This window comes from Phyllobates terribilis, unplaced genomic scaffold (genome assembly GCF_046119375.1).
Source record: "Phyllobates terribilis strain yellow unplaced genomic scaffold, ASM4611937v1 Scaffold_25__1_contigs__length_18738178, whole genome shotgun sequence".
In the NCBI taxonomy this organism is placed as follows: domain Eukaryota; kingdom Metazoa; phylum Chordata; class Amphibia; order Anura; family Dendrobatidae; genus Phyllobates; species Phyllobates terribilis.
Window position 1 is genome coordinate 9,255,001 of NW_027362785.1, and position 13,819 is coordinate 9,268,819.

At 48.4% G+C, this 13,819-nt stretch overlaps 1 protein-coding gene across 6 annotated transcripts in view; it reads left to right on the forward strand.

The window, feature by feature from the left end:
* The window catches only part of LOC141176359 (ABC-type organic anion transporter ABCA8-like), a 218,629-nt gene that overhangs the window by 85,748 nt on the left and 119,062 nt on the right, over positions 1 to 13,819 (forward strand). For all 6 annotated transcript variants that reach the window (XM_073660306.1, XM_073660307.1, XM_073660304.1 and 3 more), the window contains one exon: positions 1,902 to 2,077. In XM_073660306.1, the coding sequence (XP_073516407.1) occupies positions 1,902 to 2,077 (176 nt within the window). The remainder of the gene's footprint in view (positions 1 to 1,901; positions 2,078 to 13,819) is intronic.

The following is a 13,819-nucleotide window of genomic DNA, read 5'->3' on the forward strand; positions in this document are numbered from 1 at the left end:
TTTTTATTGTGATGCAAACAACAAATAGGACAAAAAAAAACTGAAATCTTCAGTGTGTATAACTATACACCCCATAAAGTCAGTACTTTGTAGAGCCTCCTTTTGCAGCAATTAAAGCTGCAAGTTGCTTTAGATAAGTCTCCATGAGCTTTCTACATCATTCCTCAAAGTAAAACTGCTCCATATAAGATGGTTTCCTCTGGTGAACAGCGATCTTCAAGTCTGACCACAGATTCTACATTTGATTAAGGTCTTGGCTTTGATTCGGCCACTCCAGGACATTTACAAGTTTTCTCTTAAACCACTCGAGTGTTGCTCTAGCAGTATGCTTTGGGTCATTGTCTTGTTGGAAGGTGAACCTCCATCCCAGTCTGAAATCACTGACAGACTGAAACAGGTTTTTCTCAAGAATATCCTTGTATTTTATCATCCATAGTCCCCTCGACTCGGACCATTTTCCCTGTCCCTGCTGCCGAAAACCATCCCCGCAGCATGATGCATCCACCATCATGTTTCACTGTGGTGATGGTGTTCTTAGGATGATGAGCTGTGTTGGTTTGGAGCTAAAATGTTCAATTTTGTTGTCATCAGACCACAGCACCTTCCTCCATACGGGGAGTTTCTCACATGTCTTCTGGCAAACTCAAAACAAGCCTTACAATGTTTGTGTGTAAGTAAAGGCTTTTATCTGCTCACTCATCCATAAAGGCCACCTCTATGGAGTGTACGGCTTATTGTGGTTGTATAGACAGATACTCCAGTCTCTGCTTGGGAACTCTGTAGCTCCTTCAGGGTTACCTTTGGTCTCTGTGCTGCCTCTCTGATTAATGCCCTCCTTGCCCAGGCTGAGAGCTTTGGTGGGCGGCTTCTCTTGGCAGGTTTGTTGTGGTACCATGTTCTTTCCATTTGATGATAATAGATTTGATGGAGCTCCGGGAGATCTGTAGAGATTGGGAGATTAATTTATAAACCAACCCTAACTTGTACTTCTCAACAACTTTGCCCCTGACTTGTTTGGAGATCTCCTTGATTTTCATGGTGTGGTTTAGAGATCTCCTTGGTCTTCGTGGTGTTGTTTGGAGATCTCCTTAGTCTTCATGGTGTTGTTTTGAGATCTCCTTGGTCTTCATGGTGTTGTTTGGAGATCTCCTTGATTTTCATGGTGTTGTTTGGAGACCTCCTTGGTATTCATGGTGTTTGGAGATCTTCTTAGTCTTCGTGGTGTTGTTTGGAGATCTCCTTGGTCTTCATGGTGTTGTTTGGAGATCTCCTTGGTCTTCATGGTGTTGTTTGGAAATCTCCTTGGTCTTCATGGTGTTGTTTGGAGATCTCCTTGGTCTTCATGGTGTTGTTTGGAGATCTCCTTGGTCTTCATGGTGGTGTTTGGAGATCTACTTGGTCTTCATGGTGTTGTTTGGAGATCTCCTTGGTCTTCTTGTTGTTGTTTGGAGATCTCCTTGGTCTTCATTGTGTTGTTTGGAGATCTCCTTGGTCTTCATGGTGTTGTTTGGTTAGTGGTGCCTCTTGTTAATGGTGTTGCAGCCTCTGTGACCTTTCAGAAAAGGTAAAGTGTATATACTGACAGACATGTGACACTTAGATTGCACAGGGGGGCATCCTGTCACTAAGCATGGGACTTATGAATGAAATTGCTTGCACCAGAATTTTTTAGGGGCTTCATAGCAAAAGGGGTGAATACATACGCACAGGCCAATTTTTAGTTATTTGATCCCATAAATGTAATTTATGCCGATATTTTCTCAATTCAACGCTCAGGAACCAGTGAGGTGCTGCAGCGGTCGCAGCGTCCTGTGATCACCGTCACCATTGTGACTATAGGTCACCCTACGATGTACAAGATCCGTCACGATGGCGATGTCAATACGTCTCCTGTTCCGTAGGGTCGGCTGCCATCTACAACCATCAACTCTCCAACATTCAGGACCTGGAGGGGATACAGAGGAGAATCGGCTTCTGCCCACAGTCCGACATCAAATTTGACCAGCTGACGGTGCGAGAACACCTGGAGCTGTTCTCCAGGATTAAGGGCGTCGCGGCCAGAGACGTAGCCTCCGAGGTAACAGATTTGCTCTTGATGTGTGATTGTCCACACTAAATATTTATCCCAAATGGTGAAAAAAGGTGGAAATGCCGGAAAATATCGTTGTTCAGTCGTCATAATTAGAGATGAGCGAATGTTTCAATGTTCGAATTCGGTCCAGTACGACGAACTTGCCTATGAATAATTTGTTGAATAATTCGCCGAACGTACTGAACCCCATTACATTCAATGGGAGGTAATACCAAACGCATACACAACACCTTCAAACCGGCCCAAAAGCTGCCAAAACAGATCAAATTAGGGGCAGACACCAGGAAAGTGGCCTCAATTGACCCTCAGTACAAATTTTATAATGGCACAGGAGCAATCAGCATGAGGTATCAGGGTCTGGACCATGCATGAGGTACCAGGGTCTGGGCCATGCTTGAGGTATCAGGGTGTGGACCATGCATGAGGTACCAGGGTCTGGGCCATGCTTGAGGTATCAGGGTGTGGACCATGCATGAGGTACCAGGGTCTGGGCCATGCTTGAGGTATCAGGGCCTGGGCCGTGCATGAGGTATCAGGGTCTGGACCAGCATTTACAGCTTTGAATTGAACTTCAAATTGAGACAAGGTGGGTGAGGGATCGGTGTAGGTCTGCTGTGCCGGGAGCCATAATACCTCATGCAACAGCTCAACCTGCTTTTCTGCTGAGCCACACTTCGATGGCAGAAAAAATCAGTTTCATAGATTAGTTTTGGTACAACAATTTAAGGATAGTAGCACAAGTAGTTGACTGAAAGTAAGTGGGGGCCTGCTGGTCAACTACACATGAAGGAGACCCAACCAGGAGTCTCCCCATTTCCAAAAATTAGTGCTGACACCACCGAAGTGGCATAAATTTCAGTAGAGTAGACATAGTATAATTAGGACCGACACCTCTTCCACTACTGCCAGCCCAGCAGATGGAGACCCAACCAGGAGTCTCCCAATTTCCAAAAATTAGTGCTGACTCCACCGAAGTGGCATAAATTTCAGTAGAGTAGACATAGTATAATTAGGACCGACACCTCTTCCACTACTGCCAACCCAGCAGATGGAGACCCAACCAGGAGTCTCCCAATTTCTAAAAATTAGTGCTGACACCACCGAAGTGGCATAAATTTCAGTAGAGTAGACATAGTATAATTAGGACCGACACCTCTTCCACTACTGCCAACCCAGCAGATGGAGACCCAACCAGGAGTGTTCACATTTCCAAAAATTATTGTTAACATATGCAACAGCAGCAATTGCAGGCACAGTAGCTAAAGATATCACAGGCTGGGGAAAACCTCTCTTAAGGCTGTGTAGAATCGTGTTTCGATACTCCCGGGGTGGGAAGCATCTGACAAAATCTGTGGATCTAACAGAGTGGCAACCCAGTAGTCAGCATTATTTCGAATCCTAACTATACGGGGATCATGTTGCAGTTAGTGCAGCAAGAAGGCGCTCATATTTTGGGCTCTTCCATGAGGTCCAAACCCATGCTGTGTTGGTGGCTGGGTAACTCTGATGCTCGTTTCCTCCGTCCCCTCTCGCCAACCATGGACAACAGAGAGGGGGTGATTATCCTCTTCATCTCCTGACTGTTGCTCGCCCATCACCTCTTCGTCCTTGTTGGCAGCGGATCATTCAGGATACTCTCAAAGCGTGTTGACAACAGAACAAAGCTTTAGGCTGCGTGGAATTTCCGCAGCGAAAACGCTTAAAAAAAACGCTTGGTATTACGTGCCCCATGGTCCCCAATGATAATCCGCATGTGCTGTGTGTTTTTGAAGACCCACTTACATCCGAAAGCTCTTTTTCCTTGTGGTAGCTCCGTAAGCTCCCATGTCTGGAGTTGGTGAAGGGACTCCATCTCTTCATTAGCGGCATTTATCCACTTCTGCTTCTCGTGGACAGGCAGTTTTTGCATCTCTTGCCATGACGGTGGCTCTGGCTCGGGGAGTGTTCTGACCACATAAGAAAGGCGTCGAGCTGGAATACCTTTGTTTGGTCTTTCTGATCTCCTGACTGGAGGGTTGACTTGGTTCTTCTGTTTCTTGCTTGCTGGCTTCAGAGCTTATCTAGACTTCAGTGTTTTCTTTTTCAGTGTCTGGGTTTGGTGATTCTTGTTTCTTGGCTTGAATGACTGGTGTAACTTCATGGAATTTGAGCGAAACGGAGTTCTCATCAATCACTACGTCTCTGTTGATTGTAACTGTGTTGGTCTCTGGGTGCAAGATTCTGTATCCCTGTGCAGATCTAGTGGTGCTTACTTCAGGAAAGGATTTTCTGGACATTTTCCCTTTAAGACAGCTAGTGCACTTCATCATTTGACTACATTTCTTGATTTCCACACCATTTGCAAATTGACCTAGCTTCCTTATTGCTTCTGGGTCTCTGTGCCCAAGACATCTGTGCCATATATGGATACAGTTCTTATGCAGATCTTGTCTAGCACTGTACACTCTTTCTTTGCATTTTAGCTGATAAAGTTCACTTTGGATTTTTCCTTCTGCAAGAGTGTGACCCTTCTTTGATATATTGCAGGTGTTATCTTTAAAAGTAACTACATTCCCTTTTTGCTTAAACTTCTCTACTGACAGAAGATTGCTTTCAAGACTGGGAACATAGAGGACATCCTTTACTGGGATCTTTCTGCTTTGTGCTGAGGAAACTGGACAGTGGAGGTAGCCGGCTCCTATTCCTTCTGAAGTCATATATTGACCATTAGCTAAGATGACCTTTTCTGACTTGCTTTCATCAAGGTCAGTGAAGAAATCCTTGCTATTCGTCATATGGCTGCTAGCACCAGAGTCTATACACCACATATGCTTAGCAGATGAGCCTGTACTGGTATTAAATGCAGTTTCAACACATGCAGACTTTTCCTCTACAGCTGTTTTCACCTTTTGATCACTGTTCTGCTTTTTAAACTGACTCATTCTTGCTTTCCAAATTCTGCAGTCTGCTTTAAGGTGGCCGGGCTTTCTACAGACAAAACATTCACGAATTTCCCTTAGATTGCTTTTATTTTTTAGGAAAGTCCTGTGTCTTTAATGCTGTTTCTGCTCTAGATTCATTACTGCTGCTTACATTGTGTGTTTTTTGCTTGAATTCAATATGCCTTTGACATATTCTAGTGTGAGCTCATCATCTGGCCGTGCATCTAGTGCAGTGACAAGTGTGTCATAACTTTCTGGAAGACCACTTAATAGTAGTGCAGCGACATAAAAGTCTTTACTTTCTTCTCCAATGACTCTGAGACGCTCCACAATCTCTAGGGTGTTTCTTATATAGTCCTGCATATTCTGCCCATCACTTAGCTTAGACCAGTGCTGGCGAACCTATGGCTCGCGTGCCAGAGTGGGCACGCAGAGCCCTCCCTAAGGGAACGCGCGCCATCGCCACAGCACTAGTGCTCCTGGACCAGGACCTGGCCCGGTGGGTGAGTACTCGGGGCCCGCCGACGCCTGTCCCCACTTCAGCTAGATGTGCGTTCTCTGACACACATCTAGCTGAAGTGTATTGCAGCACACGAATTGCAAGGCCTGTGCGCCGCAATACACGCTGCTGGCCAATCAGAGGCCAGCAGCTGATGTCAGCGTACAAGCGACCGGGCGCAAGGCAGTGACGTCATGCTCCCCGTCGCTAGGACGCTGGAGTCAGCTGCCGGCTACAGAAGAGGACGCGGCGTGGGAGAGGAAGGTGAGTAGGAGGGTTTGTTATGGTTCTTTTTTTTTTTATATGAACAGCGGTGCCAGCAGGATGGAAATGGGGGGCTGCGGGGGGTGGACCACAGCAATATATACTGTACATGGAATGGGGGGCGGGAGGGAGGAACAGCAATATATACATGGAATGGGGGATGAGGGAAACAGCATATATACATGGAATGGGGGGGGAACAGCGTATATACATGGAATGGGGGGGGCAGCGTATATACATGGAATTGGGGGAAAACAGCATATGTACATGGAATGGGGGGAAGAGGGAGCACATATACATGGAATGGGGTGGAACAGCAGAAATACATGGATTGGGGAGGGCAGCCATATATACAGTACAGACCAAAAGTTTGGACACACCTTCTCATTTAAAGATTTTTCTATATTTTCTTGACTATGAAAATTGTACATTCACACTGAAGGCATCAAAACTATGAATTACCACATGTGGAATTATATACTTAACAAAAAAGTGTGAAACAACTGAAAATATGTCTTATATTCTAGGTTCTTCACAGTAGCCACCTTTTGCTTTGATGACTGCTTTGCACGCTCTTGGCATTCTCTTGATGAGCTTCAAGAGGTAGTCACCGGAAATGGTTTTCACTTCACAGGTGTGCCCTGTCAGGTTTAATAAGTGGGATTTCTTGCCTTATAAATGGGGTTGGGACCATCAGTTGTGTTGTGCAGAAGTCTGGTGGATACACAGCTGATAGTCCTACTGAATAGACTGTTAGAATTTGTATTATGGCAAGAAAAAAGCAGCTAAGTAAAGAAAAACGAGTGGCCATCATTACTTTAAGAAATGAAGATCAGTCAGTGCGAAAAATTGGGCAAACTTTGAACGTGTCCCTAAGTTCAGATGCAAAAACCATCAAGCGCTACAAAGAAACTGGCTCACATGAGGACCGCCCCAGGAAAGGAAGACCAAGAGTCACCTCTGCTTCTGAGGATAAGTTTATCCGAGTCACCAGCCTCAGAAATCGCAGGTTAACAGCAGCTCAGATTAGAGACCAGGTCAATGCCACACAGAGTTCTAGCAGCAGACACATCTCTACAACAACTGTTAAGAGGAGACTTTGTGCAGCAGCATATAACAAGATGGGGGTGAGCACATTCTTTATTTCTGCAGTCTCAGACCCCAGCTCCTTCCTGTGGCTGCTCTCTGCTGCCCCCTCCAGCTCTCTGTATGAGTTGTTTTTTCTAAACTAAAACCTCAGTATTCAGGTTAATTTGCCGTGTTGGCGATAAATAAGTGGGTTTTGGATTGCAGTTTGGGCACTCGGTCCGTAAAAGGTTCGCCATCACTGGCTTAGACTGATACAGTTTTCTCATGAGATGAAGCTTATTGCTGAGATTTGATCTTTCATGCACTTTCTGCAGCTGATCCCACATCTCTTTCGCAGTTGCACATTTGCATATATGCACAATCTGATCATCATCTACACTGAGGGAGATAGTGCTTTGTGCTTTCTGATCCTTCTCTAGCCAATCATCTGGTAATGGATGAGGCACTTGTTTCTGCGTATATTTCCATGTACCTTCTCTTATGAACAGCATTTTCACCTTAAATTTCCAAGATTGATAATTCTGATTGGTGAGACTGAGAACTTGCAGTGATCCCTGCTTGTGGACATCTTCTCTGTTGCTCTGTGCTGCTTTTGCTTTTGGCTTCTGTTGCTGTATTACTCTTCTGTGTCACTCCTGGGGTTCTGCGTCACTCCGGGGGTTCTGATTCACGCTGGAGTTCTGTGTCACTCCTGGAGTTCTGTGTCCCTCCTGGAGTTCTGTGTCACTCCTGGGGTTCTGCGTCACGCTGGAGTTCTGTGTCACTCCTGGGGTTCTGCGTCACGCTGGAGTTCTATGTCACTCCGGGGGTTCTGTGTCACTTCTGGGGTTCTGTGTCACTCCTGGAGTTCTGTGTCACTCCGGGGGTTCTGCGTCACGCTGGAGTTCTGTGTCACTCCGGGGATTCTGCGTCATGCTGGAGTTCTGTGTCACTCCTGGAGTTCTGTGTCACTCCGGGGGTTCTGTGTCACTCCGGGGGTTCTGTGTCACTCCTGGGGTTCTGCATCATTCCGGGGGTTCTGTATCACGCTGGAGTTCTATGTCACTCCGGGGGTTCTGCGTCACGCTGGAGTTCTATGTCACTCCGGGGGTTCTGCGTCACGCTGAAGTTCTATGTCACTCCGGGGGTTCTGCGTCATGCTGGAGTTCTACGTCACTCCTGGGGTTCTGCGTCACGCTGGAGTTCTACGTCACTCCGGGGGTTCTGCGTCACGCTGGAGTTCTATGTCACTCCGCGGGTTCTGCGTCACGCTGGAGTTCTATGTCACTCCGGGGGTTTTGAGTCACGCTGGAGTTCTATGTCACTCCGGGGGTTCTGCATCATGCTGGAGTTCTGTGTCACTCCGGGGGTTCTGTATCACGCTGGAGTTCTGTGTCACTCCGGGGGTTCTGTGTCACTCCTGGGGTTCTGCGTCACGCTGGAGTTCTATGTCACTCCGGGGGTTCCGCGTCATGCTGGAGTTCTATGTCACTCCGGGGGTTCTGCGTCACGCTGGAGTTCTATGTCACTCCGGGGGTTCTGGTTCTGCGTCACGCTGGAGTTCTGTGTCACTCTGGGGGTTCTGTGTCACTCCTGGGGTTCTGCGTCACGCTGGAGTTCTATGTCACTCCGGGGGTTCTGCGTCACGCTGGAGTTCTATGTCACTCCGGGGGTTCTGCGTCACGCTGGAGTTCTGTGTCACTCCGGGGGTTCTGTGTCACTCCGGGGGTTCTGTGTCACTCCTGGGGTTCTGCATCATTCCGGGGGTTCTGCATCACGCTGGAGTTCTATGTCACTCCGGGGGTTCTGCGTCACGCTGGAGTTCTATGTCACTCCGGGGGTTCTGCGTCACGCTGGAGTTCTATGTCACTCCGGGGGTTCTGCGTCATGCTGGAGTTCTACGTCACTCCTGGGGTTCTGCGTCACGCTGGAGTTCTATGTCACTCCGGGGGTTCTGCGTCACGCTGGAGTTCTATGTCACTCCGGGGGTTCTGCGTCACGCTGGAGTTCTATGTCACTCCGGGGGTTCTGCGTCACGCTGGAGTTCTGTGTCACTCTGGGGGTTCTGTGTCACTCCTGGGGTTCTGCGTCACGCTGGAGTTCTATGTCACTCCGGGGGTTCTGCGTCATGCTGGAGTTCTATGTCACTCCGGGGGTTCTGCGTCACGCTGGAGTTCTATGTCACTCCGGGGGTTCTGCGTCACGCTGGAGTTCTATGTCACTCCGGGGGTTCTGCGTCACGCTGGAGTTCTGTGTCACTCTGGGGGTTCTGTATCACGCTGGAGTTCTGCGTCACTCCGGGGGTTCTGCGTCACGCTGGAGTTCTGTGTCACTCCGGGGGTTCTGTGTCACTCCGGGGGTTCTGTGTCACTCCTGGGGTTCTGCATCATTCCGGGGGTTCTGCATCACGCTGGAGTTCTATGTCACTCCGGGGGTTCTGCGTCACGCTGGAGTTCTATGTCACTCCGGGGGTTCTGCGTCACGCTGGAGTTCTATGTCACTCCGGGGGTTCTGCGTCATGCTGGAGTTCTACGTCACTCCTGGGGTTCTGCGTCACGCTGGAGTTCTATGTCACTCCGGGGGTTCTGCGTCACGCTGGAGTTCTATGTCACTCCGGGGGTTCTGCGTCACGCTGGAGTTCTATGTCACTCCGGGGGTTCTGCGTCACGCTGGAGTTCTGTGTCACTCTGGGGGTTCTGTGTCACTCCTGGGGTTCTGCGTCACGCTGGAGTTCTATGTCACTCCGGGGGTTCTGCGTCATGCTGGAGTTCTGTGTCACTCTGGGGGTTCTGTATCACGCTGGAGTTCTGCGTCACTCCGGGGGTTCTGCGTCACGCTGGAGTTCTGTATCACTCCGGGGGTTCTGTGTCACTCTTGGGGTTCTGTGTCACTCCTGGGGTTCTGCGTCACGCTGGAGTTCTGCGTCACTCCGGGGGTTCTGTATCACGCAGGAGTTCTGCGTCACTCCTGGGGTTCCGCGTCACGCTGGAGTTCTATGTCACTCCGGGGTTTCTGCGTCACGCTGGAGTTCTGTGTGACTCCGGGGGTTCTGTGTCACTCCTGGGGTTCTGCGTCACGCTGGAGTTCTATGTCACTCCGGGGTTTCTGCGTCACGCTGGAGTTCTGTGTGACTCCGGGGGTTCTGTGTCACTCCTGGGGTTCTGCGTCACGCTGGAGTTCTATGTCACTCCGGGGGTTCTGCATCACGCTGGAGTTCTGTGTCACTCCGGGGGTTCTGCATCACTCTGGAGTTCTGTGTCACTCCGGGGGTTCTGCATCACGCTGGAGTTCTGTGTCACTCCGGGGGTTCTGCATCACGCTGGAGTTCTGTGTCACTCTGGGGGTTCTGTATCACGCTGGAGTTCTATGTCACTCCGGGAGTTCTGTGTCACTCCGGGGGTTCTGTATCACGCTGGAGTTCTGTGTCACTCTGGGGGTTCTGTATCACGCTGGAGTTCTGCATCACTCCTGGGGTTCTGTGTCACTCCTGGGGTTCTGCGTCACGCTGGAGTTCTGCGTCACTCCTGGGGTTCTGCGCCACGCTGGAGTTCTGCGTCACTCTGGGCCCATAACCTGTTGGCAGCGGATCATTCAGGATACTCTCAAAGTGTGTTGACAACAGTACAATATCATTAAACATATTCCAGCAGTCGTCCATTTGTTCCTCGGCTACTGCACCTTCACTAACAGTTTGTCTGGTATCACCAGTCCCCCTCGATCGCTGTAATCCACCGTCACTTGGCATCCGCCTGTGTGACGACAGTCTGGAACTTTGAGACATGCCTATCCCTTACTCATCCTCCTCTTAGGGAGGACGCCTGCCTTAGGCCTGCCTTAGGGCTCGTTGCTGCTGCCACAGTCGTTGCAACATTTGTAGAGTGGAATTCCACCGCTTCAGCACATCGCATTTCAACGTGTTAACTGGCATGGACAAAGACCTCTGTATCGATGCACGTTGATGACCTGAGGGGTGCGAACGGCAGAAGTGAGCACACAGCCTCCGTGCTTTCTCATCCAGGCCGGGATAGTGGTGGAGAGAAATCGCTGTACCACCAGGTTGAGGACATAGTCATGCAAGGCACATGTGTGAGCTTGCTCCGGCATAGGTCCTCCACCAGGTTCGCACATGACCTTCCCTGGCTCCAGGTTCAGTGGAGACAGCCTTTGCTCAAACTAGGCCTGGATAGCTGTCCACAACTCTTCAGTATGACTGCGATCTCCAAAGCATATTAATTTTAAGACAAACTGATTGCGGTGATCCCTGACTGCGCAGTACAAAGGTGGTATGGATTCCCTCTGCACTGTTGCATGTCTCATTAAGGCTGAGGTTGAGTGCGCATGTGGAGGCCCTAGAGGAGGTGGAGGAAGAAGAGCAGTGGAGGAAGAAGAGCAGTGGAGGAAGTAGAGCAGTGGAGGAAGTAGAGCAGTGGAGGAAGTAGGGCAGTGGAGGAAGTGGGAAACACAGAGGTTTGTCCTGCAAGTCTTGGGGGTTCAAAGATTTGTGGAGCAGCCCCATCCTCGGGTGATGTTGTCTGCGACATGCTGGTGTAGAGAAGTAATTGGGACTGGGCAACTGGTACTAGGGGACTGCGACAGCCATCAGCCTTCGGAAACCGTCTGTATCTACCAAGTGGAAAGGCAGCATTTTCATGGCCAACAGATTGGAGATGGTGGAGTTCAACCTCTTAGGTTTCTGATGTGGAGGATGAAACAATCTTTCAAGTGACCACAACTGCGGGAGCGAGGGCTGGCTGCGGTGTTGAGAGAGGGCGGAGTACGGTGAACCGGACAAACTGCAAAAAGAGCATGCATGTCCGCTTCCGTTACTGATGACGGGCTGTCACTTTGCCTGACTGGAGCGGGTAAAGAACCGGAGATTCTGCGGTTGGAGACCTGCGTGACAATACTTGTCACGGTAACAGAGGAGGAGGAAGAAGCAGCAGATGCGGTTGATGTGGCAGCTTTTTCCCGCTCATGTTGCTCAGATAGTTTGTGTGGAGCACACTATTAGCAACAAAAAAGTAGATTTTTTTTTTACTGCGGATGAGGCCTGTATGAAATAGAATATATGCTCAAAACAAGTTCAAACTGAGATCTGGCCTACTTTATCATGTTAGTAACAGAAGAAATTATTATTTTTTTACTGTGGATGAGACAGGTATAACATAGAATATAAGATCCAAGAAATTTCAAGCTGAGATATGGTGTGCTGTATCACGTTAGTAACAGTAAAAAATTGATTTTTTAACTTTGAACGAGCTCTGCATACAGCTGAATTTCACCGCCACAAAATAACAAGCTGAGGTACGGCATGCTGTATCACATTTGTAACAGAAAATTTTTTTTTTTTTACTCTGCATACAGCTGAATTTCACTGCAACAAAATGACAAGCTGACATCTGGCGTGCTGTATCACGTTAGTAACAGTAAAAAATATATTTTTTTACTCTGCATGAGCTCTACATACAGCTGAATTTCACCGCCACAAAATGACAAGCTGACATCTGGCGTGCTGTATCACGTTAGTAACATTAAAAAATAGATTTTTTTTTACTTTGCACGAGCTCTGTATACAGCTGAATTTCACTGCCACAAAATGACAAGCTGAGATCTGGTGTGCTGCATCACGTTTGTAACAGGCAAAATTAGATTTTTAAAGGTGTACTCGTCCATGGAGAACAATAGAAGCAGTGCACCACTGACTTCTATGACATGGGCCCTGCTCTCATTTCCCGCACTTTTACCGAATTTTGACAGTATAAAGTAAAAATGCTCGTGTGTCCGATCACGGATCCCAATGTGCCGAATTTGAAATTGGCGAACGTTTTTCGAACATGTTCGCTCATCTCTAGTCATAATCCCCCAATATTCAATAATAAGTTCAGAATTTTTTTGTTAACCACTAAAATAATTAAAAAACTCTGTACGAGTTTGGTGTCTCCGGAGCGGCCTGAAGAATCGTATTACCGTAGCGCCCTCTGTCTTTTGTTTCCTTAATACAATACATTTCCAGCTTTTCTTTCCGTCCTGCTCGGACTATCCCTACGCTTATTGCTCATGTCAGCCCTGCAGTATTGGGCACAGCGCCCTCTGTCTTTTGTTTCATTAATACAGTACATTTCCAGCTTTTCTTTTCGTCCTGCTCGGACTATCCCTACGCTTATTGCTCATGTCAGCCCCGCAGTATTGGGCACAGCGCCCTCTGTCTTTTGTTTCCTTAATACAGTACATTTCCAGCTTTTCTTTCCGTCCTGCTCGGACTATCCCTACACTTATGGCTCATGTCAGCCCCGCAGTATTGGGCACAGCGCCCTCTGTCTTTTGTTTCCTTAATACAGTACATTTCCAGCTTTTCTTTCCGTCCTGCTCGGACTATCTCTACGCTTATTGCTCATGTCAGCCCCGCAGTATTGGGCACAGCGCCCTCTGTCTTTTGTTTCCTTAATACAGTACATTTCCAGCTTTTCTTTCCGTCCTGCTTGGACTATCCCTACGCTTATTGCTCATGTCAGCCCCGCAGTATTGGGCACAGCGCCCTCTGTCTTTTGTTTCCTTAATACAGTACGTTTCCAGCTTTTCTTTCCGTCCTGCTCGGACTATCCCTACGCTTATTGCTCATGTCAGCCCCGCAGTATTGGGCACAGCGCCCTCTGTCTTTTGTTTCCTTAATACAGTACATTTCCAGCTTTTCTTTCCGTCCTGCTCGGACTATCCCTACGCTTATTGCTCATGTCAGCCCCGCAGTATTGGGCACAGCGCCCTCTGTCTTTTGTTTCCTTAATACAGTACATTTCCAGCTTTTCTTTCCGTCCTGCTCGGACTATCCCTACACTTACTGCTCATGTCAGCCCCGCAGTATTGGGCACAGCGCCCTCTGTCTTTTGTTTCCTTAATACAGTCCATTTCCAGCTTTTCTTTCCGTCCTGCTCGGACTATCTCTACGCTTATGGCTCATGTCAGCCCCGCAGTATTGGG